Below are 24,146 nucleotides of genomic sequence, written 5' to 3'. Positions count from 1 at the left end.
CCATAGCCTGCCCAAAACATTACGACACACTACATACGCCTCAACTTTTTCTATTCTAAAAAAATTTTGATTCATTTTTTTTTTCTAATTTTCTAGAATACATAATTGTGTCCAATAAACAGTATTAGAGAAAAATTTTATTATAATTAAATTTTCCGAAAAATTTCATAAAAATTGGGAACTAGAAAATGTGATTTTTTATCACATTTAAGAAATTTTTCTTCGACAACAGATATTGTAAGAAAAATTTAGTTTTTAAAAAAATTAATATTTTTTTTTTCAATTTATTTTATTGAAATTTTACTTGAATAGAAAATCATTCCGCTTTCCTATCTTCATGCAAAGTTTTCATTAATTTATTTTAAAATAAGATTTTTCTTTGAATTTTTATTCTAGAAAAATTTTAATTTTTTCTATGGTTTATCATGTCCTCTAATCATGACACTAAACGCTCTAGTTCGAATCCTATTTAGAAGATTGACTTGCAGATCAGAAAAATTTTGCAGCATTGGTTATATCCTCATTGATGTTGACCACATGAAAGGTGTTCAGCCTTGCACAAGAAGAGAGAACTTAGGTATGCCGGTTGAACTCGGCTATAATAAAATTAACCCTTAAGCATAGTACTAAGTTGATTCGCACGAAAAATAGTCTATTAATTGATTGCGAAGTTTGCCGCATTCTATTGGCCGATATAACACAAACAAAAGTCATACAACGGTACACATCAAAACCATCCACATGGAAACAGAGTTATCTGTGGCCCAGTTCGTGAGGAATTAATTACATTTGCTATTAATAAGACGCAGCGACAACATATGAAATTTGTTAGAATGAGTTAAAACATTTTCAAAAAATCATTTTATATAAAAAAGTTTTCCCACATTCGAGGTCTGATAAAAAAATAACCTTTCTTTCAAATTTTTCCAGGAAGTATTTATTTATTCAACAATAACTATCATGTCGCCTTCAAAGCAATCCCCTCAGATATTTTTTTTTCAGTTTTTTCCAATCCCCAAAACATTTCTGATCCATTTTTTGGAATAGTAAAAAATGGAAAAGCACACCAAAACACAACTGACCTTTTTCTCTGATAATACCAACAGCCATTTTGGTTTTTACAGATACGTGTACCAACATAACAAAAAGAAATGAGAAAATGGAAAATTTTTTCCATTATATTTTTAATTGAAAAAAAAACCTTTTCAATTAAAAAATTAATTGAATCTATCATCTTTTTAATTAAATCTGATTTTTTTTAATCACGATAGTGATTTCCTATTAAAAAATGATTTCCTATTAAAAAATTTATTGATTTAATAAATTTTAATTGAATCTGAAATTGTTTTCACTTACCATTGTAATTGAAATTTTTATCATTTTCAAAAAAATTAATTGAATCAATCATTTTTTTCAATTGAAATTTTAACCTTAGGCTTTTGACGATAAGTTCATTTTTGAATTGGATTTTTTTTAAAAAACCGTGCCGTTATTTTGTATTGTTGGTTGGACCCCCATAAAGTTCTTTTTTGAAAAAATCCAGCTGCTTGAAATTTTGATAAAGATTTTCCATGTATAAGAGAAAACTCCCATACAAACAGTTTTTCGACTACCTTATTAAATTTCTAGACACAATTTTAATATTATTTATCATCAATATATGCATATTAATGACTTAACAGAAAGGTTTCATTATCACCGGACAACCTTGATAATGGGACCAACCATAAAACTCAAATTTGTTTTCCAGAAGCTTAACATATGTTAACCAAGTTGTATGGAAATCGATGGTGTGCCCAATATAGGGCGCTTTTTGCAAAAATTTGAAAACATAATTTGCATATTTTCAATATGTTTTTAATTGATCAAATCAATCAAACAATTCATTGGAAATTTGGAAATATCAATAATTTTACCCAATTTTAATAGGATCAATTAATCATATCTTTAATTGAATGCGCAATTTTTTTAATTGAAAATTCTTTAATCGCCTTTTTCAAAAACTGTGATTTATATTATCATGTTCGTAATTAAGGCAGATTCAATTAAAAAGTTAATTGGATCAATTAATTTCGTGATTGAACTCAATTTTTATTTTCTTCTGTGAAGTACAGAGAAAAAATATCACCAAATTTTTTCAATTAAAAATTGAATTGAAATGAAAAATGTTTTCCTTTAAAACACTTTTTTTTGTCCATAAGCAGGTTAAGTTTGAAGATGGGCTATATCGGACTACATCTTGTTATAGCACCCATAAAGACGATCCACCGATTTAAGGTCTTGGGCCCATAAAATCCACATTTATTATCAAATTTTGCTGAAATTTATGACAGTAAGCTGCTTTTGGGCCATTCGTTATCCTTCTTTAATTTGGCCCAGATCGGCCCAAATTTGGATTTAGGTGTCATATAGACCGATCCGCTAATTTAGGGTCTTGCGCCACAAAATGCGCATATATTGTCCGATTTTGCCAAAATTTGGGACAGTGTGTTGTGTTAAACCCTTCGACATCCATTTTCAATTTAGCCCAGATCGGTCCAGATTTGGATATAGCTGCCATATAGAACGATCTCTCGATTTAAAGTAGCATTTATTGTCCGATTTCGTCGAAATTTGGGACAGTGAGCTGTGTTAGGCCCTTCAATATTCTTCTTCAATTTGGCTCAGATCGGTTCAGGTTTGGATATAGCTGCCATATAGACCGATCTCTCGTTATAGGGTTTTGGCCCCATAAAAGGCGCATTTATTGTCCGATTTCGCAAAAATGTTGGGCAGTGAGTTGTGTTAGGTCCTTTCTACAGCCCTCTTCAATTTGGCCTATTTCGGTTCAGATTTGGATTTAGCTGCCATATAGATCAATATCCCGATTAAAGGCATTCCGATTTCGCTGAAATTTGACACAGTGGCTTATGTTAGGCTTTTCGACATCCATGTCGTATATGGTTCAAATCGGTCTATATTTGGATATAGCTACCAAAAAGACCAATATTTTGTTCTACAAAATTTAACAGTGACTTGTACTTATTAGACCTCTCAATATCCGTGTCGAATTTGGTCCAAATCGGACCACCTTTCAATAAAGCTGCTATGGGACCATAAATTATGCATTTTTCACCGGATTACGACGAAAGGTGGTTTACATATATAGCCGAGGTGGTGGGTATCCAAAGTTCTGCCCGGCCGAATTTAACGCTTTTTTACTTGTTATGACTGAAACCGATTTTAATTTTTTCTGTGCACGTAACTTACGAAATTTTAAATAAAGGTTGTTTCTTGATCAGTCCTCATATATCATTAAATTTGTGTATTTCGTATTCTACTCGTAATTACCTTTCATATGAGTCCAATATAGCCCCAATCGAGGCAACGGACATGTATGTCCGTTTGAGTGGTTTTCTTTTTTTGGGGCGGGACGACCCCCTGTGACCTGACACCTTTTTTTATTTTATTTTTGAATGTTGTAATTTTCAGGCCCTTTTAGAGCCCATTCAATAAAATTACAATAGTTATGAAGTAAATTAAATTGACGGTTCAGCCGTTTACGATATTCTTCTTGTTGAAGGAAATTGTTTTTCGGACATATGAATAAGCTTACGGCCATATTCACAAGTCTTAACGGAGCCTTAAAATTATTAATTTGACAGTTTTAAATCTACATTAAATTTTGTGAATACCGGTTTTATTGCTTATTCTAACTACCATTCTTAACCGGCAAATGGTTGCCGGTTAGTCCCAATAAATTCAAACAGATGGCAATATACAATCAGCTGTTTTTTGTTTTCAGAGTTTTTTTTGATTTATTTTGATGTTTGCATTTTCAATTGTTGTTTTGTATTATGATCTACTGTATTTGTTAAGCTTTAAATAAAACAGTAGGTCTATCCCCACGATGAATTAATATATTTTGTAAAACAACCTTTATTTTGAAAACACTTTGACATTTTTATTTATGGCAATTGCCACTCAAGGTAGTCTTGTTGGGGGTAGATTTTTGTTGTTGTGCTAATGACACTACCTCTTAATTGTACCATGGAAGCTAAGAATATATTAGGAATTTGTTGGAATGATTTTAACATTTTTATAAAATCATTTTATATCAAAAATGTTTCCAACATATTAATGATATATGGTTTAAAAATCTAACCAACGCCATACTATAGATATAATCATTTAGTTATTCCGTTTGCAACACATGGATATATTAATTTCCGACTCAACAAAGTATATATATTTCAGATCGCCTTAAAATTCTACGATGATTTAACGATATTCGTGTGTCTGTCCGTGTATGCGCCAGCCTGTCCGTCTGTTGTAATCACTCTACAGCCTTCAAAAATTAATATGAGCTGAAAATGTGCACAGATCAGCATTTCTTTAACGCAGGTTAAGTTCTTGAACGGGTCAAATGAGATCGGATTTGGTTATAGCTGCTATAAAGACCAATGTTCTGATTTGGTATTGAGCTCATAAGAGGCGCATTTATATCAGATTTAGCTGAAATTTAGTTAGTTGCAGTATGACACCCAATATTTGAACGGTGTAAGTTTTAGATCGGACCATATTTGGATGTAGCTGCCTTTTTTTTTGCCAAAGATACCTTGCCTCAGATCCGTACTCTACTCCACAGAACCTTTTGGATATGAAGTTTTTACATGGCCAAGTTGCTTACAACGAAACTATTGTACTTTGAGTAGCAAATGCCGTAAATTGAAATGTCAAAGTGATTTTTGAAATAAACTTTGTTTTACCACTTATCTTCTTCAAATGTGTATTATATTTGAATTTTCATCATTATAAAACTGTTTTGTTGCCTATGGGTGGAATATCGGATCAAATAGGACATATTTTTAAGATTTTAGAAAAAAATCACAGCTGTGTTTTCAAGCCTTTGACATTTGGATTTACTGTAAAATCAAAACAAAAATAAAAAAAATTTACTCAGCTGTTCGCATGACCTCACCTTATAAGTGCATCCTGAGGAGGGGATAACCAACGCGCAAAAATCAAAACAAAAATAAAAAAAATTTTACTCAGCTGTTCGCATGACCTCACCTTATAAGTGCATCCTGAGGCGGGGATAACCAACGCCTCATCTTTGTTGATAAAGTACGCATTTATCAAGTCGAAAAAAGTCGTAAGCGGTTCTAAACAATGTAATTATAAAAGTTAAAAATTTTTATACAGACTTTTAAAAATTGTTTAATTTGAATTTAGTGGAACCATTTTTAAGTCTAATAGCCATCCCCTTTTTAATATGAAATATTTCAATAATGACTTCATAAAAGTATAATTAAATCGATTGAATGACTATAATATTTTCTAATGTTTGGTTTACCATTAATAAGCGATTTACATAAAACGCCTCACTTTGGTTTCGCAATAGTGTAATAGCTAATTTTGAGTTGAATTAACTCAAATTAATTAAAGAACTTTGACTTTTAATCAATTAAGTTAATTAAATTTCCTAGTGTAATTAAAATAAATTTAAACTTAAGCCAAAACTGACTTCATTCGCTGCGAAAATGCCTATTAAATATAGCGACACCGACGGACTTTATTCTTTGCCAGAACATAAACAAAATTCCAACAACAACGAAGACAACATCATTGAAACAGAGCTGATTGGTGCCCATTTCGTGAGCATTTAATTGCATTGGTAATTAATTGAATCGAAATTTGTATTGGCGCAGCGACATGTTCTACTATTTTGCTTAAGGCTCTATTACACGGTATGTAAATGTCTTATGATATGTCAAATTTAGCACATGTTGAGTTTTGCATGTCGTGTGATACAAAAGAAACAAACATATGAAAATCGCTTTTCAAAATGGCACATGCAATTTTTTTCGATTAGAGCGTGCTCTATTCCTTCTGACAAAAACATAAAAAAATCAGCTGTTTTTTGTTTTCAGTCGAATTATAGCAACTCCAAATAATATTATTTTTACAAATTTATGATTTAATCAGCTTACTCACAACTTTAACAATTATTATGCATAAAAAATTTGATTTTGCTCAAATTTTTAGGTTATGTCACACAAAAATAACATACAGGTGTGATAGCAAAAATGATGAATCGTATGTAAATTGACAATTTTGACAAACATTTTTAATTATAAGTGAATAGAAAAAGTGGCATGTCACTATATGCCGTGTAATAGCGCCTTTATAGAACTTAGTACCACTTGTACGGAATGTTTTTATAATGCGATTTGACAGTTATTCGGTCGAAAAGTCAACGTCAGTACTAGAATTTAAATCGATTTCGGTAAGAAAGTTGTTTTTTTCGCCTCAAAACAATGTATATATATACACGAAGCATTCGTTAGAAAAGGAAGTCAAATAAAATCGGATTGTATGATAACTCTATCAGGTTATTGCCAGATTCAGAACCTAAACAGTGGGTTTAACAGTTTTCTTTTTCTTGGCAAGCAATAGTGGTGTAGGCAGTAAGAACAACTGAAAATTAATTCATTTGAATTTTAACTCCTATTTTGACAGGCGCCAAAGCTGTAAAAATCGATTTGAGTAAAGTTCTAATCACTCTTATTCACAGAGTTGCCATTAACTTTTCATTTTATGTCCTCTTGGCGCTTGTCATGGTTCAATTAAGAAGGTTAGGTCATTTGTCCAACAACAACGAAATCATCGATACAACCAAGATATATTCATTTACAGGTAGTGGCAGTCGCCCAATAACAAAATATTTGGTGCACCATCTGTCAAAATTAGTGATTAGTGAAACTCTAATTTTGTGTATGTAGCTAGTTCGCGTCATTTTTTGCTGTTTGGGTGTGTTATGGTTCTTAACTATAACATTTCTAATAATAAATATCGATACTATCTTTAATTTTTCATATTCGATATTTTAATTGAAAGTGAGAAGTAAAAACCCGGAGATATATATATATATATATATATAAAAGCAATGCACAGATCGAATAAAACAAAATTCAAATAGAAGTCATAAGAGAAATTATTTTACAAAATTTTGGCCCAATCGGAAATTGCGCCCTCTATAAGCTCAATGTATCTTATAGGATACATTCAGAGTCGGATCGCTTTGTTTTGGTAAATTTTGCACAAAAAAATTAGCTTTGCCGATAGTATCGATAGGAAAAAGATCAATCGATATTCTAACAAAAATAAAATATTGATAGTGCCATCGACATTTTGCCAGCCCTACTTTTCCTTCATTGAACCATGGCACTTGTAGTGTTGGTCAAGCTCACCGTCTGCACAAAAGTCTTGTACTGAGTTCATTCGCAGCTAAAATAACTATTCCATTATTGCGAAGGATATTGTCGCTGGTATTTTGCTATAGAATACAGTACCACTTTTGCGAAATGTGTTCACATTTTTTCTTCATCACATTTTTTTATAGTGCTGCCCCATTTAATGAGCAAATTTGCATATTTGCGTTTTGACAGTTGTTCGGGCTAAAAGTCAAACTCAGTACTAGGCTTTAGGGCGTGGGTTTTTTTTATTAATCCATTTAATAATATTTAATATATTTTCTACTGTAGATGAACTCATTTTTAAGTGGAATCGCATTTTTAAGGCAAATAAATGCATACATTTTGCATTGTGTACACATTAACTTTTTGATGAAACCATAAATACTTTGGGATGCAATACTCCCTCCTCTTTTGGTGACAAAATCATTGCATTCGCTTGCAGATTATAAAATCCCCTAATTTACATTGTTAATTTTCAAGTTTAAATATTGGACAGCCGTAATATTATTAGATAATTATACAAACAAATGTGACGTGATCAATGGTTAAAAGCAAATTTCAGCTTGACGTTGAGCTTATGCGAAGCATAAAGAAATGGTATTCCCATACATAAATAATGCTGTATAACAACCTGTAATAAAATTTCCTTTTTAATTTTTTTTTATTCTTAAGCGTACGATAGACGAGTGTCAATTGTCAGCAAACAAGAAATCAAAAATTTGGCCTTCAACATTCATAGGTGTTAAATTTTGGCATTGATAATACCTATGCTATGAAAAATTAAAGCAATTTCACGTACAAGAAATTAGCCAAAAATATTTGTTTGGCGAGCATTACAAATTCATAGAATTATTATTTTATTTATAAGTTATTTCCAATGATGTCAAGTAAATTTTGCTAACGAAAATGTTTTTAAACTCTGACGTAGACTGTAATAACAAAATTGGTTGTACTTATGCTTATATATAGTGAGGAGGTTTAAATAAGTTATGATCGTTTTTTTATTTTCGATTTACAATTTATTGTATTATAATTCTTCTGTTTAAAGGAATTTGGATTTCTGAATGTATATATGCATATTGGTTATCCTAACGATAAATTTTAACCGACAGATGGGTGCCGGTTAGTGATTTATCGTCCCGATATTTACTGTTGTTTGTTGTTTACCGTGTGTGTAATATAAGGGTGTGTTCGCGTATTTATCCCCAACAACAATTTGCCATTAAAAATATGGAGCAGAGTAAGAAAATTCTGCTGGAAAAAAAACCTCCAAGGAAATAGTTCCATATTTTCTAAATTAATATTCCGGTTAGCTAACACGAACTTTATTTTTTCTACAGAAACCTGCTCTCAGGCGCTTAGAACCTATATGCATTCTTTTACTGATGGCCGCAGATGGTTTCCAGGCCGAACGATATGATTTCTCTAATTTTTAACAAGGAATAGGACTTTGCCAACGCAGCCACACAGATCCCAATCTTTTAATAAATCATCGGTTCCACAACAAAAAAAAAACAGATTACACCAATAGAAGGTAGTATGCCTAAAACGAAAAGTGAATAGAAAATATTAGCGACATGTTGCTGCACCAATACAAATTTCGCTTCAACTTATTGTCAATGCAATAAAATGCTCACGAAATGGGCAATAATCAGCTCTGTTACAATGATGTTGTCTTTGTTGTGTGTTGTTGTTTGACTTTTGTTTGTGTTCTGGCAAAGAATATACTCCGTGGGATTTCGCATTTGCGATAAAGTCAGGGGCCGAATTACCGCATACGTCTTCGAGTGCGCTTTCGTATCGAATGAAATTTCATCTCGAATTTAATGGATGTTACACCATTTGTATACCCGTTATAACGTTGAATTTGTTATAAATTACGATCGATTTAAACATTTGCCTTCTTACATTTCAAAAATGCACGTTCAAAAATTAATTTCGAACGATTTTACTCGTTCACGTATGCGGTAGTTCGGCCCCAGTACTAGGCTTTAAAGTAGGTTTATTTGTCAGTTCTATTCACAAAACTTTTTGCAGCTTTAAAGTAAGTTTTTTTTTTAAGTTATATAAAGGAAATCTGTAAAATAAATTTACTTTAAAGCTACATTAAGGTTTACGAATATGGGTATAAGACTACCATTACAAACAAACATTTTAAACTATCAAATGCAAATAAAAAGCAAGTGACAATCAAGTTGATTTCTTTAAAAAATTTAATGCCGCTGATTGCTTTCCGATACTTTCTGTAAGTGAAGCCTGGCCAAGAGTTAATTTTAATGTTGCAGCGACATGTTGCTGCCATCTCATTCAAAAACTCAGTACTACTTCTGCGGAATATTTTCACATTACTTTCATCTACTTCTTTATAGTCCGTTCTGATAGTTCTTGCTATTAGTTATCTTGGTTCAATTGATTACAAAGAAATCGTCTAAAGAACTGGAGAAATACGATTCATAGTGGTTTAATTATGGCAATTTAACGCACTAATCTAATTTTCACGACATCAAAGCTGTAGAAAGCAACGAAAAAGACCGTTTCCATATTTGTTAGCCGGGTTTGCTGGAATTTTGCTGGATCTATTATTAATTTTTTTTTTTTGTGGATGAATACCAAATCTGGAATTTCGTATTTTCACAATTGATCTGAAATATTTGTTTAGTGACTAATCCTATTATTAAATCTCAATGCATTTCGCTTATTTAATAATCGATAGCAATCTAAACAAATTTGACTATGATTTAAAAATACTTGCTTATTTTTTGCAAAGCAACACAACATCCTTCTCTTTAATTTCTACATATTTTTTCTTCTTTTCATACCCTTTTCAATGTTATTTCTCTTCTTAAATCCCATAAGAAATTCAACAGTATTACGCCACTATGAATGGGGTGTGAACTTTGGTGATTAGCACTATTAAAATATAAAGAAAAAAAAAAAAAAACAATTTTGTTGTATACTTTTAGTTTTCGCTGTTTGTGTTTTGCTCTTCATTTTTAGCATTCTCATCATTTTCTGCATTCTCAACAAAATTTCATGTTGGTATATAGCCGCCATAGTTGGTCGTTCGTCGTCTGTCTAGATTTAGTGCACCTTGAAATGTTTCTTCGATGGTGTAGGTACATGGTTAGCCAGCTGCTGGCTAGGGCTAGAGATAGTTAGTTGGGTATCTTATTTCCAAATACTTTCGTTTATCTCTCTACTCGTGAGTATATGGTTTGTAAGAATGGAAAGAGCTGCGATCTACGTTTATGCTTGAATTTGTTTGTTTCTGTATTTATCACCCATCTGCTGCTGCAGCAGCAACGGCGGCAAAGCTACGTCAATGACATTCCGATGATCTTGAGAACTTTGTACCAACGCAATTCAACCATGAGACCATGTTTGCAGAAATAACTAAGCAACAATGTAAAACAGAGCAAGCTCTTTATATGACTAAGAGGGTTTACAAAATTAATTAATGGAGGTAAAAGTTAAGTGATGAAATAAAAAAAATCTTTGTGTTTAATGTAATGGTTTCTAACACAATTTTTAAATAAATTGGCATGCATTTGTATTCGATAACATATATCAAATTACTAGTTAGTAGATAACGGTAAATTTAGTGTCAAATTGTGTATGATTAGAGCGCTTACATCAGGGTATACTAAGCAAGGTAAAGTCAGTAGTCAAATTTAAACTCTGTTATAAACTTAGAACTGAGTACGACTTATTGCTCGAGCAACTTTTAAAACGCATTAAAAAAGTGTTAACGCAAAAAAATGCAAACACATGCCGTGGAACTGAGTTCTATAAATACAGTTTTCGCACATACACCTACGCGCAATAAAAAAAGTATACTTACCAAAATTGTCATTTAAAATATTTCGATATGTGCCATCGACGTTGTGTCTTATTGTTATGGCTTCCCCCCTTGAATTCGATCAAAATTTCAAAAATGGGTTTTCTAAATAGCTACCACTCCCATGCACTGATCGGAACATAATTCAATTATCAGTTTCTTAAGATCCGCATTTGATTTGATAGAAACCCATCACATTCTTCTTTGTTTTGTTATTTTGTACAGTTAGATTTCTTTTTCAAAACAATTTTTTTTTGTCAGACGACGGTTTATACGACACCGTCTGCTAAGATGTCCTCTACAGAGTGTAGTGTTTAAATGTTCAATGAGGAAGAGAGAATAGAACAAATATGTTGCTGACTTTTTTCTGGAAACGGCCAGAGAATTTGTAGTTTGTACAATTTTATAATAGATAATGTGTAAGACATATCTGCAAATATCATGACATATTTGCAGATATGTGATAAAATTCAAATTATCTTGAAGAAGTTTATGAAGACAAAGTCAGGATAGACGTTTGGAATGCTGGGATACTTTAACATTTTTGACTAGTGGCTGGTACTACGTTCGTTTTTCAGCGTTGAAAACCCATGTTTTTAGCGATTACTTTTTCAAATACTACACGAATAACAATGATAATTGATGATTTTTATCATAAGTAATAAGGGAAAGTCCTACTGAATGAAAGCAGCAAGTTTATTTGCTTTAAAATCTTTCATCTAAAAAAAGTAATCGGCGAAAAATATCGCGAAAAGCGATAACGCGCATAAGTGCTGCGTGTGTAATATTACTCCACCTTTAGTCCCGTATTATACTAGACGATAATATCTGCGGAGGTTCTCCATTTGAAAGAGAGAGAGAGAGGTAAAGAGAATAGCTATTCTAGACGAAAAATTTTCTACGAAAACTTTTTTTAGAAGAAAAATTTTCTACGAAAACTCTTCTGGACGAAAATTTTCTATACGGCAAATATTCTATACGAAAATATTTTATACGAAAACTTTTCTTGACGAAAAATTTTTTAAACGAAAACATTTTTAGACAAAAAAAATATTATACAAAAACCTTTCTCGACGAAAACTTCACATTTAACACACCACAAATGTTGAAACTCTTTAAAGTTTTTTGTTGTTTTGTTTTGAAATAGAAGCAAGAAATAAAAACACATTGGTCTAAGCTGGTTAAACCAACAACAAAACTTTTCTAGACGAAAAATTTCCTATGCAAAATCTCTTCTAGACGAAAAATTTTCTATACGAATTGACATCTTCTCATATCATATTATCTCTACAAGTATCTCAATGCCATTAGAGTCCTCTCTTTGTCTTTTGATACCATTATCGAGAAATTTTTACACATAATTTGGGATACCCGGAAAATCCCAGATTATGAGAGAGTAATGGGACATCTTGTCATTGCAAGTCTCTCACTGTGTTTGGCTACAGACTTCTGTATGTTTGTGTGAGTGCAGCGTAAGTGGTAAGTGAATGAGTGAACTTGCACTCAGTTACAGGTTAGCCGATGGATTGCACTTTGCACAATATGGTTTAAATGAAATGACCTTGAATTTAGGGATAACTTGTTTGGCAACACTCATGGTAGACGTAGCTGGTTTTATGGTCTCATATTCGTCGTTGCCGTTTTCTTCTCCTTCTTGCTTTCGTCTTTCATTTTCATATGTTGCAGAAATTCCAAAGACAATGACGATGGATGGGTGAGTGTGGTGCTCAACCCAGCAGCAGTTCAGTTCAGCTGAGTGGTGCAGTTCGCGGCCTGTATGCAGTGCGGCAAATTGTTGACGATTTCTTTTAACTTTCAGGGTCAGTTTTATTTACAAGTAATATCAAATTTATTTAATTAACTGTCATTGGTGCGACGGTTGCGATTTCACACGCGCTGCGTCCGCTGAGCAGCGCTTCGTCGTCGAGTTGCCTGTGATCACAAAAAAAAAAATATTTCGAAATTAATGTATTTTTCATGGGTGATCGTTTTAATACAATTCGATCCAACTTCGAAACAAGTTTTTTATAGTGTATTCCCAAAGGCTGATGCAACCAGCAGTCAGGCAGTCAGTGGTGGACAGACAGACAGACCAGCGGCAGCCTCAGTGTTCCAACCAACAACCATGGTGACGACGATGATGATGATGGTCCACTTGAAAATGGTGCTTTTGTTTGTTTAATTTTTTGTCTCTGCTGTTTTTACAACAATATTAAATGATTTTATAATAACTAGATTTATTTTTTACGAATTTCGACTTTCCTCATTCATTCGTTGGTTATTTAGCCCACAATGTTTTTCTTAGGTGAGATTTCGTTTCTTTAGGAGTGGTCTCTCATCTTCAATCATATATGAAATTTATGAAAATGTTTTTTTTTTTTGTTTTTATTTTGAAAAATAAACTTCATTTGCTTGCACATGTTGCGTTTTTCAAAACTGGGGCCTGGTGTTACAAAAAAAAAAAAAAAAAAAAAAAAAAACATTGGAACTTTTATTGTTACGTTTTCGCTTTGATTTCCTATGGGAGGAGGGGGTATTTTAGGGATTTTAGGTTTCGAATTGAGGTTTGACATTTCTTTTGGTGCTTTTGTTTAAAAAAATTAATCGTTTATCTTAAAATCTGCTGGTGGAAACAATGTCAAATGCAAATTTTTATAGAAATCTAGCAAATAGGAAAAAAATTACCACACAAAAAGCTCATCATAGAAAGTTGATAAATCAAAGATTTGTTTTTTTTTTTTAATATGTCGATATGGATTTTTATTATATCTCTTTTTTTTTTTTATTTTTCAAAACTACTCTCTGAAGTGTAGAGACACTTGACATGAATTTTTGAATGATGCCGTAACAAAACAAAAATGATCACAGCAGGTGTTGAAACCAGCCACCATGGAGTTTAAAGTTCGTCCAACTTTAAACGGCTTCAGTAATCAATCAATTATCATATTGGCACATTTACACATACATGTACTCACACAAACATACACATTCTCGGAAACAAACATTATCGATCTGACCTAAAAACGGACAATTAAGATTTAAACCTGTGTTAATCTGTCAAAACACACTTACATAGATCACTCGCCTATATGATTTATTAATGCCTTTAAATCGATATAACTAGCCATTACACTTAAGATTATAATTTAGACACACAAAAAAAAAAAGGTTTCATTAAGTATTCAAAGTTCATTAAGTCAACCAAATAATTTGTCATCATAAACCATATAATATCAATAATGGCCCGTTTACAATTCATGATAGTTAGTAAGTGACCACAAAATATTGAGAACCACATACCTTTAGCTATGTACGAGATGACAAGATAATTTTTATCCCCAAAATTTTATGGAAAATTTTTTTATGCCAAACTAATAATAAGCTTCGTGGTAGGGTATCAAAGGAACGAGATAAGAAATTACGACTTCATGTTCCTATTTTAGACATGTTCACTAAGCATACAGGTGCAAAAAAAGGCAAATTAAGTCCGGTTCAGATCTATTAAGAGAAGAAAATAGTTAGGTTATTTTATTTGCCAGTCTAGCGGAATCGCTAGTTTATGGATAAAAAAACGCTATTCCCGCTAAATGGTTTGTACTTTAACATTGGCAGCACTGACACACATCCGAATTAATCAAATATAATAAACAAAACAAACCAAATAAGTTATTTTTATTTTAAATACATGTTTCTCGGAGTTCATAAATGTAATTTCATTAACACTGTAAGCAATTTTGCAATTTCAGAATGTTTAATCATTGAATAAATATACTGCGTTCTTCTCCTTTTAGTTTTGTCATTCAAATTGAATGATGACACCATATCTTTTAATAAAGAGCGATGGTTAGCCGCTTAGCTAATTGGGATTACCATTTTTCTCCATACAAACTAAGCGGGAAAATCAGCTAGTATTTCAGAAACAAGTTGTTGTTGACCTATATAATTAATACGGGGTGGAAATTTGAAAACTTTTTACTATACTTTGCCAGGCTCTTAGAAACTGTGTACGAGGGCTGCCTTTTATATTTCGGGATTACAGAACAAAAACCAATATTAATTATCGGAACCCGATTAATTGTTTCTCAAAATATTCCCCATTAAAATCTATACACTTTTGCATGCGTTTGAGCCGAAGCACTTTGCCACTCTGATTGAGGTATCTTCAAAAAAGTCATTCGGTGCCAAGTCAGGACTATACGGCGGATGATTCATCAAATCGATGATTTGAGTGCTTCAAAATGCAAATGTTTGAACCGATGTATGAGAGCTCGCATTGTCGTGGTGAAGAGTGATCCGTCTTCGGCGGTTGGATTTCCTGATTTCTTGGAAGACAACTGGCAACAAATGGTTGTGTGCCAACAAATGGTTGAGTTCTGCGTTCGCATGTCAAAATGTTCTGAATACGTATAACCTCAAAAATATCAAGCTTTACGATAGAGCTATCAATTGGCAGATTGGAACACAAGAGTTGCCCAATCCCGAAGCATAAAAGGCAACCCTTGTATGCCACATGCTAAAGAACAGATGGAGAATTATGACATAAAGGTGAGAAACAGAGTATCAAAGGGCATGTCTTAGCAATTTACTCATCCTTAAATGCAGACGTTGTTTCAGTACTAAGGGGAAGGCATATCAGTATTTTCTGCAAGAATGCCAAGAGAGTCTAAGGGGAAGGTACCCAAATGTTGTTTGTAGGGTTGCAGAGACAGCAGATAGAAGGAAATGAATATCACTTTTAATGGGGGATCTTGGATAGGCAAATAAGCTGAAGGTGCAACCGGATCGTGCGAAAAAGGCACGTAGATGTTAGTCGCGATGCTAATGAGCCATAGGTTGAAAATAAATAATGAATCTAAAAAGTTTTCACTGGCTCTTTGAAAGTGTGGACGGACTAATTTTGAGGAGGCTTCCGTAGCGCAGAGGTTAGCATGTCTGCATATGATGCTGAACGCCTGGTTTGAATCCTGACGAGAACATACGAAAAAATTTTCACCAGTGGATATCCCCTCCTAATGCTGGCAACATTTGTGAGGTACTTTGCCATGTAAAAAATTCTCTTAAAAGAGGTGCTGCGGCACGCCTTTCGGGGACGGCTATGAAAAGGAAGACCCTTATCACCCTTGTTCATTGAGCTTAAACTCCCTGTTCATTGAGCTGAAACTCCCTGTTCCTTAATGGAATGTTCAGAGCAATTTCTATTTGCATAAGTTTTATGCTAGACCGCAATAATGAGGAAGTGCTATAAAAAAATATTACAGTGGGTCAAAGTTGACCACTTTCTACTTCTCCAACCTTCAAGGGGCTATAACTTTTGATCTACTGAACTGATTTGTATGATTTAGGACTCTTGAGAAAAATCGAGATCTAATAAAACATGCATAATGTACCATGCCAGCGTGTACCGTTAAGGAGGTATGAATAGAGTTTATTTGAAATTTGGCAAATGACATTTTCTCGGCATAGCAAAAATATATTCCAACCTATGGACGAATCGATAAATATTTTGATGAAGATCCCGTATAAGGCTACATTTAAAAAAGAGAATTCCAATTTCCTGAAAGCGTATATCCTCCTCTATTAACATTTTTTAACCCTCAGATCCACAGGTAAATTTTTGTGGACTTGTTTCCAATTGTTTCGCAGTTTGGCCAACTTTGCATTGTCGAAAAATCGAGGTGACCAAACGGGAAACGAAATGGAACTGCAGAAGTTTAGGATCGGATACCATTGATATATAATTTGTCAGGAGGGACCTTGGCACAAGATGAATCTAGGTTAGGGATTGAACTGGGATCAACTTGGTAAATCTTGTGAATTTTATGGAATTCTTATGTGCACCGCTATACGGCACACTGCACAATGTCCAGGTGTGACACCCATTAGAGTACTCAGAGGTCTTTTGCCTAAAGCAAACTGTAGGTACGACCTTTCCAGGTTGATGTCGGACCGGAGGTAATGTATAGATTCATACTTTGAACACCCTTTGGCACAGGTTCAATATCTCGCAGAAGGATTCCTATGAGTAATTGATTCCTCGTTCGATTTTGATTGAAATCTTGTACATGAACCCAAGTTTACGTTGCCATATGGTTAAAATCTATTCCGGGAATCTATTCATTACATACCCAATTCGGTCTCATTATCCTTAAATGTCAGACTGTCCATATAAATTCTTAGTTTCGAGAGCACGACATTCTTTTCAGCATTTCGATTTCGGTTATAAGCATAAACCTTCTTCCGATACTCTCAACGACATGCCGACATTAATAGCATTAAATCAGATTTTCAATCCCATCTTGCCATCTGAAATATTAAAGTCCCATTTTCTTACACAGCATCCGCCGTCGAATCTTCCACATTTGTAAGGCTCAGCATATGCCTTATACTATATTCAATTGAGATCGATCCCAGGTAGTCTCTAATACACCTCCGTTTTTCTTCAGCATCTATCGTATCTAAAACAGAACTCTTGTGTATTACCATTGAACTTAGCATGTTGAATTTCCTATTCTAACTCAGCTTCCTTTTGCACATTTCAAATGGCAAACAAACAGAAATTATTTAAGTACCTATTGTAATCTTAAGGAATAAATACATTTACATTTCTCTCATATGTACTATTTTTATGTATACCTTCGGTTCTAACTTTTTTTCTTCTGTTGCTACAGTATGGCTAAATATTTTAATTTGAGTTTAGGTTTCCCACCTCGTTAACGCACACTGTAATACCGCTACATTGTCAAATACAAAAATAGCGCAGCGACAACTCTGGTTACCATCGCAGTATTGCTGCCACACTGATCCATTTTTCATTCATACACCACAGCTGATTCCTCAACGTTCATTTTCACAATGTTCGTCGAACTCATGGTGTTAACACAACTCCACAAACAACAAATTTGCAAAACAACACTTTTACCATTAACTAATGTCAAAAATGACCATCCTATCAAATGGCTATTGGGAAATTTGAACTTGGCCCACAACACTCACACACATCATACATACATACATACATTGTTTTATGTGCTTTACCTACATCCGCGAGTTAGATTTTCTGCAAAGACTACTGGAAATTCAAAAAACAAAAATGGCAATAAATAAAATGCATAACAATAACATTTGATATTGTTGTAACCGTTTTGTTGATTGGAGCAGCAAAAAATAAAAGTTAATCAGTCAATTTGATTGCGGAGACCACAACGATTTTGCCACAATATCAATAAAACAACAATTACAACAAATAATAAACGATGACAACAAATGCGTTCGACATTGGCGGCTAGCGTCAATTTGTAGTGATGAGAATGGATACAACACCTACAAACATAAATACATTGGCGCATGGCAGTGGCTCTGATAGAGCGCAAACAAGGGGAGAACATCGACGCCAATGGCTTCATTCTTCGCTCCGGCCAAGAAGGTGAGAACTGTTTGTATATTTCGTCATAGATTGTTAGAACATGTAGCAACGCTATGAACAGTGAGTGGTGTATGGTTGTTGAATGGTTTTCCGTATACGAGTGTATACCAACAAAATCGTTTATCTACATTTGCTTTGGTGCTTAATGACAATTGTCGATGTGTAGGAAAAGGTGTACAAAACATTGTTTTCTTAACAAACTGCCTTTTGATTTACGAATTCCTGAATTTCTAACACATTGTTGAGTCGTGGTTCCCAGAGAACTTCAAGTTTGCAAATTTGCCCATCAACATTCGATTAAGGAACAGCGGGGATACATCTTTCATATCAATGTGTGCCGTCCCATGCAAGTTCGAGCTGGAATGATAAGGAATCTCCTCTTTATTATAGAGTCCGAACGGCTTAGCGTAGAGCGACACCATTTAGTAGACAAGTTTACATGGCTGATTACCAAAGGTAAATACCTCACAAGTGCCGCTAGCACTAGCAGATGATAATCCCAATCTGATCCCAATCCAAACCGAATCCCATGGCAGCCGGTTGTACGTACCGGATTGACCCTATGGAGTGCTTCATCGGCAAGGGCTGCCGCCTCAGTGTACTACAACAAGGACCGTTGAACTTTTTCTTCCGGTATTTGAACCCAGGCGTTCAGCGACATAAGAAATGATTTTAAATAGCTCCGCAATTCTCTTTTTGTCCATAAAAACTAAGCGAGAAAACCCGCTTAATGGCTAAATAAAACACCTATGTATATTGTTAAATTGGACGAGATTGGTGGAAACCGCAAACATACTGCAACCATACTAAACTCCGTCTGCCTAAAATACTGCAATATATCTGAAGGAGTTCTACCCTGTGGATATAAAACGGCAAGACTGAACTCATCAGACGCCTCGGCAGTTGTTTTTGATGACATGTCGGTGGAATTTTCAATAGAGACGGATAAACCCTCAATCTTTGATTCGAACAAAAGACGAGAAGAATTCCTTCACACAATCCGACAAGCCCTGTGCAAGCGGGTCATTTAGTTAGATAAGACCCAAGGGAAGCTCTAGCTTCAGAAGAGGACACTCAGAAGGTGTTTCGGCAGCAGCATTGGGGAAGCATCTAAAGCCGAACCGAAAACACCACAAGTGTCTTGCGCACTGAGGATTCCAACGCGCCTTAATGTGTTAGAATCCAGGAGAAGTTGTGAATCGTATGAAAATAACTCTCGTTGGACCTAGGCGATGAGACTCGTGCAGAAGTTGAGAAAAATTTTAACACTAAACATCGTACGAATACTTCAGATAAATCTTCGTAAGTCAAAGCTTCGTCGGCTCTACTTTAGAGCTGGCAAACTATCGATAATCGCAACATTCGATAGTTTTAATAATAAATATCGATGCTATCGTTAATTTCCCATCACCCATATTTCAAACGAAAATGAGAAGTACAAATCAGGAGATCGATTTATCCAGAAGCAATATCAATGTCATACCAAATAAAACCGGGATTAATAAAGTCAGTTGGAAGTCATGAGAAAAATCATTGTACAAAATGTTAGCCTCATCGGATGAAAATTGTGCCCCCTATATGCGCAATGTATAAGATTTTGCAAAAAAATTGAACTTTTGTGATAGTATCCATCGAAAAACATATCGATATTCAGTCAAAAAATTAAATATCGATATTTTGCCAGCTCTACTCTAAAGCACCATCTGGCAGGAAGAGTTAGTGTGTGGAGGCTAGGTTTGATGGAAAAAGTAGTGCGCCACTATTGACATACACCTATGCCAGTAATGGGCTTTTCGTAGACACTAAAAAGGAATCTCTAAAAAATGGAAGTCAGGATTCCGTGCCAATCACAAACACCCTAATTATTCTTCATTACACGCCCCAATGTCGGTCAAGCCTGGTATTATGCCCCATCTAACAGCTAGGGTCTATTAGGCCAGTAAATCGGACAATGACGAAGAAAATGCTGCAGAATCTCATCATCCTTTTCACATGGTATCATTTGCCCCACCTATTCTGCATAATTACCTCGTTTTCTTACAATCTGGATCTCCCCATGGGATTTTCTTCGTTCGACCGCTGTTTTTTGGAGGTAGGCAAAGCTAAGCTTCCATGTGTTTTTTCTACGAGTTACGGGTACATACAGCACAGATGAATTGCCAATGAAGGCCTAGCCTATTCAATTAAAACCTTCCATTCTAGCGATATTCATTTTCATGCCTCATTTGGACTTTCTCCCCATTGGGGGGGAAAGAAATTTTTGAAAAAATTTTCTATGAATTACATTTTGAGAAGAGTATTTATTTGTTCACTTTTTGTGATACTTTATTTTTATTTATATACATATGTAAACTTTCGCTAGCATTTGCCATTTAGGGATATAATCGACGCGGGTAAACTTTCGATAAGGTAAACAAAAACACGTGACTCGTAGATAACGTAGCACCTTTCGAAGTTCTCACAAATAAACAAAGCGATACCAAAAGAGATATTGTTCTACAGAGTACAAGTATGTATATCAAACAGAACTTCTTGTTAGAATTCAACTTTCGTTGCGTTTTGTTTGGGTCAATTATCGTCGGTTGTTTTTCCGTATTTTTTTTTTTTTTTTTTGAATATCATGAATATAAAAACAAACAAATTGACAAATTCGCATTTTGAATTAATAATCAAAACAAATGTTTAATGACTTCGTGCAGCAATCTTATTAGCGATACAAACGCAATATTCGAACAAATATGTTTGCAATTTGAAAGCGCAACACCACTATGAAGCGCAAAGACAAATTGTTATGGTGTCAAGTTTTATTGCAGATATAAACCAAAAAAAAAAAAATCGAAAATCAGCTTGAAAGCAATCAGTGCGCGCCCGAGCGATTATTTGATCGATGTAACTGTTTTGCACCGGTTGTGTATCTCTTCGAGCGAGGTGTGAAGTGTCGAGTAGTTCGGTTATTTTTGATTTCTTTTTGTTTTGTTGTTTTATCTACATATTTGAGTTATTTTTTGTTATACAAAATAGATAAGGAACGTAGAAAAAATGATATGGTGGAGCAACAGAGATCTTAAAGTAAGTCTTCCTCCTCTATCTCCCTCTCTTATTAATAGAGGGTATGTGTATGTGAATTGAAATTGAAATTTTTGGAGAACTGAAATACATGCATGTGTGCAGTAAGTGAATAAAGCGTCTTCATTTCAATACATTGTGGCACAATAATTCCTTGGTGTTATACCTAGCCGCTATTTGGGAGTTTGGTGGTGGTTCGGGAATAACCGAGGGGAGTTTCATAAAAACTATAGGCGGTTATTTTAACATTGTGAAACAAAAGAGAACATATACATAGGTTCTACTCGGAACTATTATATAAATAAATTAATTTGGAGAAAAAAGTGAATAGTGAGTTAAAATTGTGAAGTTGTTTGTTTCATGCGCAATAAGATGAATACAATTCTGTTTAGAAAAAAAAATTTACACCATATGCTTGAACAAATGCCAAGGAAATTCAATGAATACAATGAATGTCATGCTCTCAGCTGTTAGTAAAAGTTTGGTGGGATATGGAAAGGAGTTTTGAGAATTCCCACCTCTGGGCCAGTAGTGGGAATACTGAAGCTTCTGCATTTTATTAGCAAGCCTGTGGGCTTATGTTAGGTTAAGTTTCAGTGGTTCTATGTAATACCATTATGGTTGAACCATGCATTTTAAGGACCAAAAAAACATACATCAAGCGATTGTCAAAATCGACAAATTCTAAGAAATGTCTACAAAATTGAGTTTCCGGTTTATTGCGAAAACGTCTGTTTTGCTTCCATATACATAAACCAATATTCCCAGTTTGTCGGTAAAAAACAAAAGCTTTAGCCCCGTTTACACTGCTAGGTTTGAATGGCTCGATCATCTGTTTTCCCTTTATGAAATCAGCTGACAAGAGCCTTAAATCCAAATTTAATGAGCAGTGTAAACGGGATTTTAATTTTAAGTTTAGACCCAAGCTTTCTTTAGCAAAATTTCTTGTAATTTGTCGTAGATTTCGATTTTGACAATCACAATTGTCCAGATATAACTCCAAAGAAATATCTTGCCGAATACAAGAAGTTCATTTGTACATCTTCACCTGACGCCAGGGCGAAGAGTCATCGTATCGCAGTTATATATATAATCCCACCCAAAACCTAGTACTGACTCCATGCGCAGCGAAAACGCTAATAAATTCTTGAAAAGTCCGACAGACTGTTTTCTTTGTCAGAACACAAACAAAAGTCAAACAACAACACATCAAAAAGGCAACATCATTGAAACAGAGTTGATTGTGTCCATTTCGTGAGCATTTAATTACAATGGCAATTAATTGAAACAAAATCAGTATTGGCGTAGCGACATGTCGCTGCTATTTTGTTTATAGAACTCAGTACCACCCACATCTACGGAATATGTTTACATTTTCTTCGTCACCATTTTTTTTTTATAATGCGTTTTGACAGTTGTTCGGCCGAAAAGACAAAGTCAGTACTAGGCTTAAAGCAGAGTATTCTGCCTAGCTTTCGGAATTTTAGCTAAAAAATTTAACCAATATATCTAAACTTTTTTTACATTCATAAATGCCCTTTTAAGCCATTAGCTTAAAAAGGGCTTTATTTATTTCACATTTTTTTAGCTTATACGTTTGTTTATATGCTGTTTGACAGTTGTTCACATGAAAAGCCGAATAGGGTACCAACCCTAAAGCCTAGTACTGACTTCGATTGTGCGGAAAATGTTGCTAAACATCAATTAAATTTTGTGAAATCTCACAATGTTTCCAACAGTGTTGCTAATTTGTTTAATTGTACTTTTTTTATTTGGCGTGTAAAGCGATGTATTGGTAGAAAACAGTTGTGTGTTGACATCATTGTTATTATATGGCTGCCAAATAAGCTAAAAACAAATTTTTCTACAAATTGGTAGTTTCAAGTACAAAGCCATCCCTGTTGAATTCTTTACTACTTTTATTACCAGGGATATTGTAGTTCCAATAGATTCAATCAGGAATAGAGACAGTGTGTAATCCATAATGCCTGGGAAATCGGGCATTGTATCAAGAATAACAAAGTGTCCGTAGGCGCCGCATGACGAAAGGAAAAGCTCCCTTAGCCCCACAACAGGGTTCGCAGCAATTTGTCTAGCCACGATGTCCAGAGGCATTGAAACGCCGTCCACCAGACCAAAACACCATAAAGGTCTGACAACTACAGTATATATCCAGTGCATGACACGCGGTTAAAACCTCAAACTTTTGCCAATAGTCCTCTTGCAGTTGTATAGGGCAAGAGTTGACTTTCTTGCCTTTTCCAAAATGTTGGATTTAAAGTTCAATTTCCTGTCTAGCAAACACCCAAGTATTTTGCGCTTTCAGTAAATGAAACATACTCTCCTCCCAAGGAGACAGATGCTGAAAGAAACTACTTCTGCCTTGAGGTGTTCCTCTGCTGTCCCATCTTTTTAGATCCACAAATCCCAGGGCTGTCGTAATGCATCTTTTAAAAACTTTCTTACAATAGTGTTGATAATGGAGAAAGTACAGGGTATTGTGGCGGTGCTGATATCGAGGTCGACAAGTAGTACTCCAAGGGCAGTACTGAATGCGATACTTGATCTAAGACCTTTGCAC

General features: G+C 34.3%; 1 protein-coding gene across 2 annotated transcripts in view; it reads left to right on the top strand.

Annotated features, from left to right (window-relative positions):
- LOC106082230 (elongation of very long chain fatty acids protein 7) overlaps positions 1-24,146 on the top strand; it is a 125,338-nt gene that overhangs the window by 1,771 nt on the left and 99,421 nt on the right. Inside the window, exon 1 of one of the 2 annotated variants that reach the window (XM_013244619.2) lies at positions 21,397-21,568. The exons of the other annotated variant lie outside the window; for it this stretch is intronic. Within the exon in view, the coding sequence (XP_013100073.1) occupies positions 21,539-21,568 (30 nt within the window). The 5' untranslated portion in view covers positions 21,397-21,538. Of the gene's footprint in view, positions 1-21,396; positions 21,569-24,146 lie in introns of those variants that run through there. 2 annotated transcript variants of the gene reach the window in all.

The sequence above is a fragment of the Stomoxys calcitrans genome, chromosome 2 (assembly GCF_963082655.1).
Source record: "Stomoxys calcitrans chromosome 2, idStoCalc2.1, whole genome shotgun sequence".
Taxonomy (NCBI): Eukaryota; Metazoa; Arthropoda; class Insecta; order Diptera; family Muscidae; genus Stomoxys; species Stomoxys calcitrans.
The sequence above is the reverse complement of the archived record's forward strand: the minus strand, read 5'-3'. Positions and strand labels throughout refer to the sequence as shown.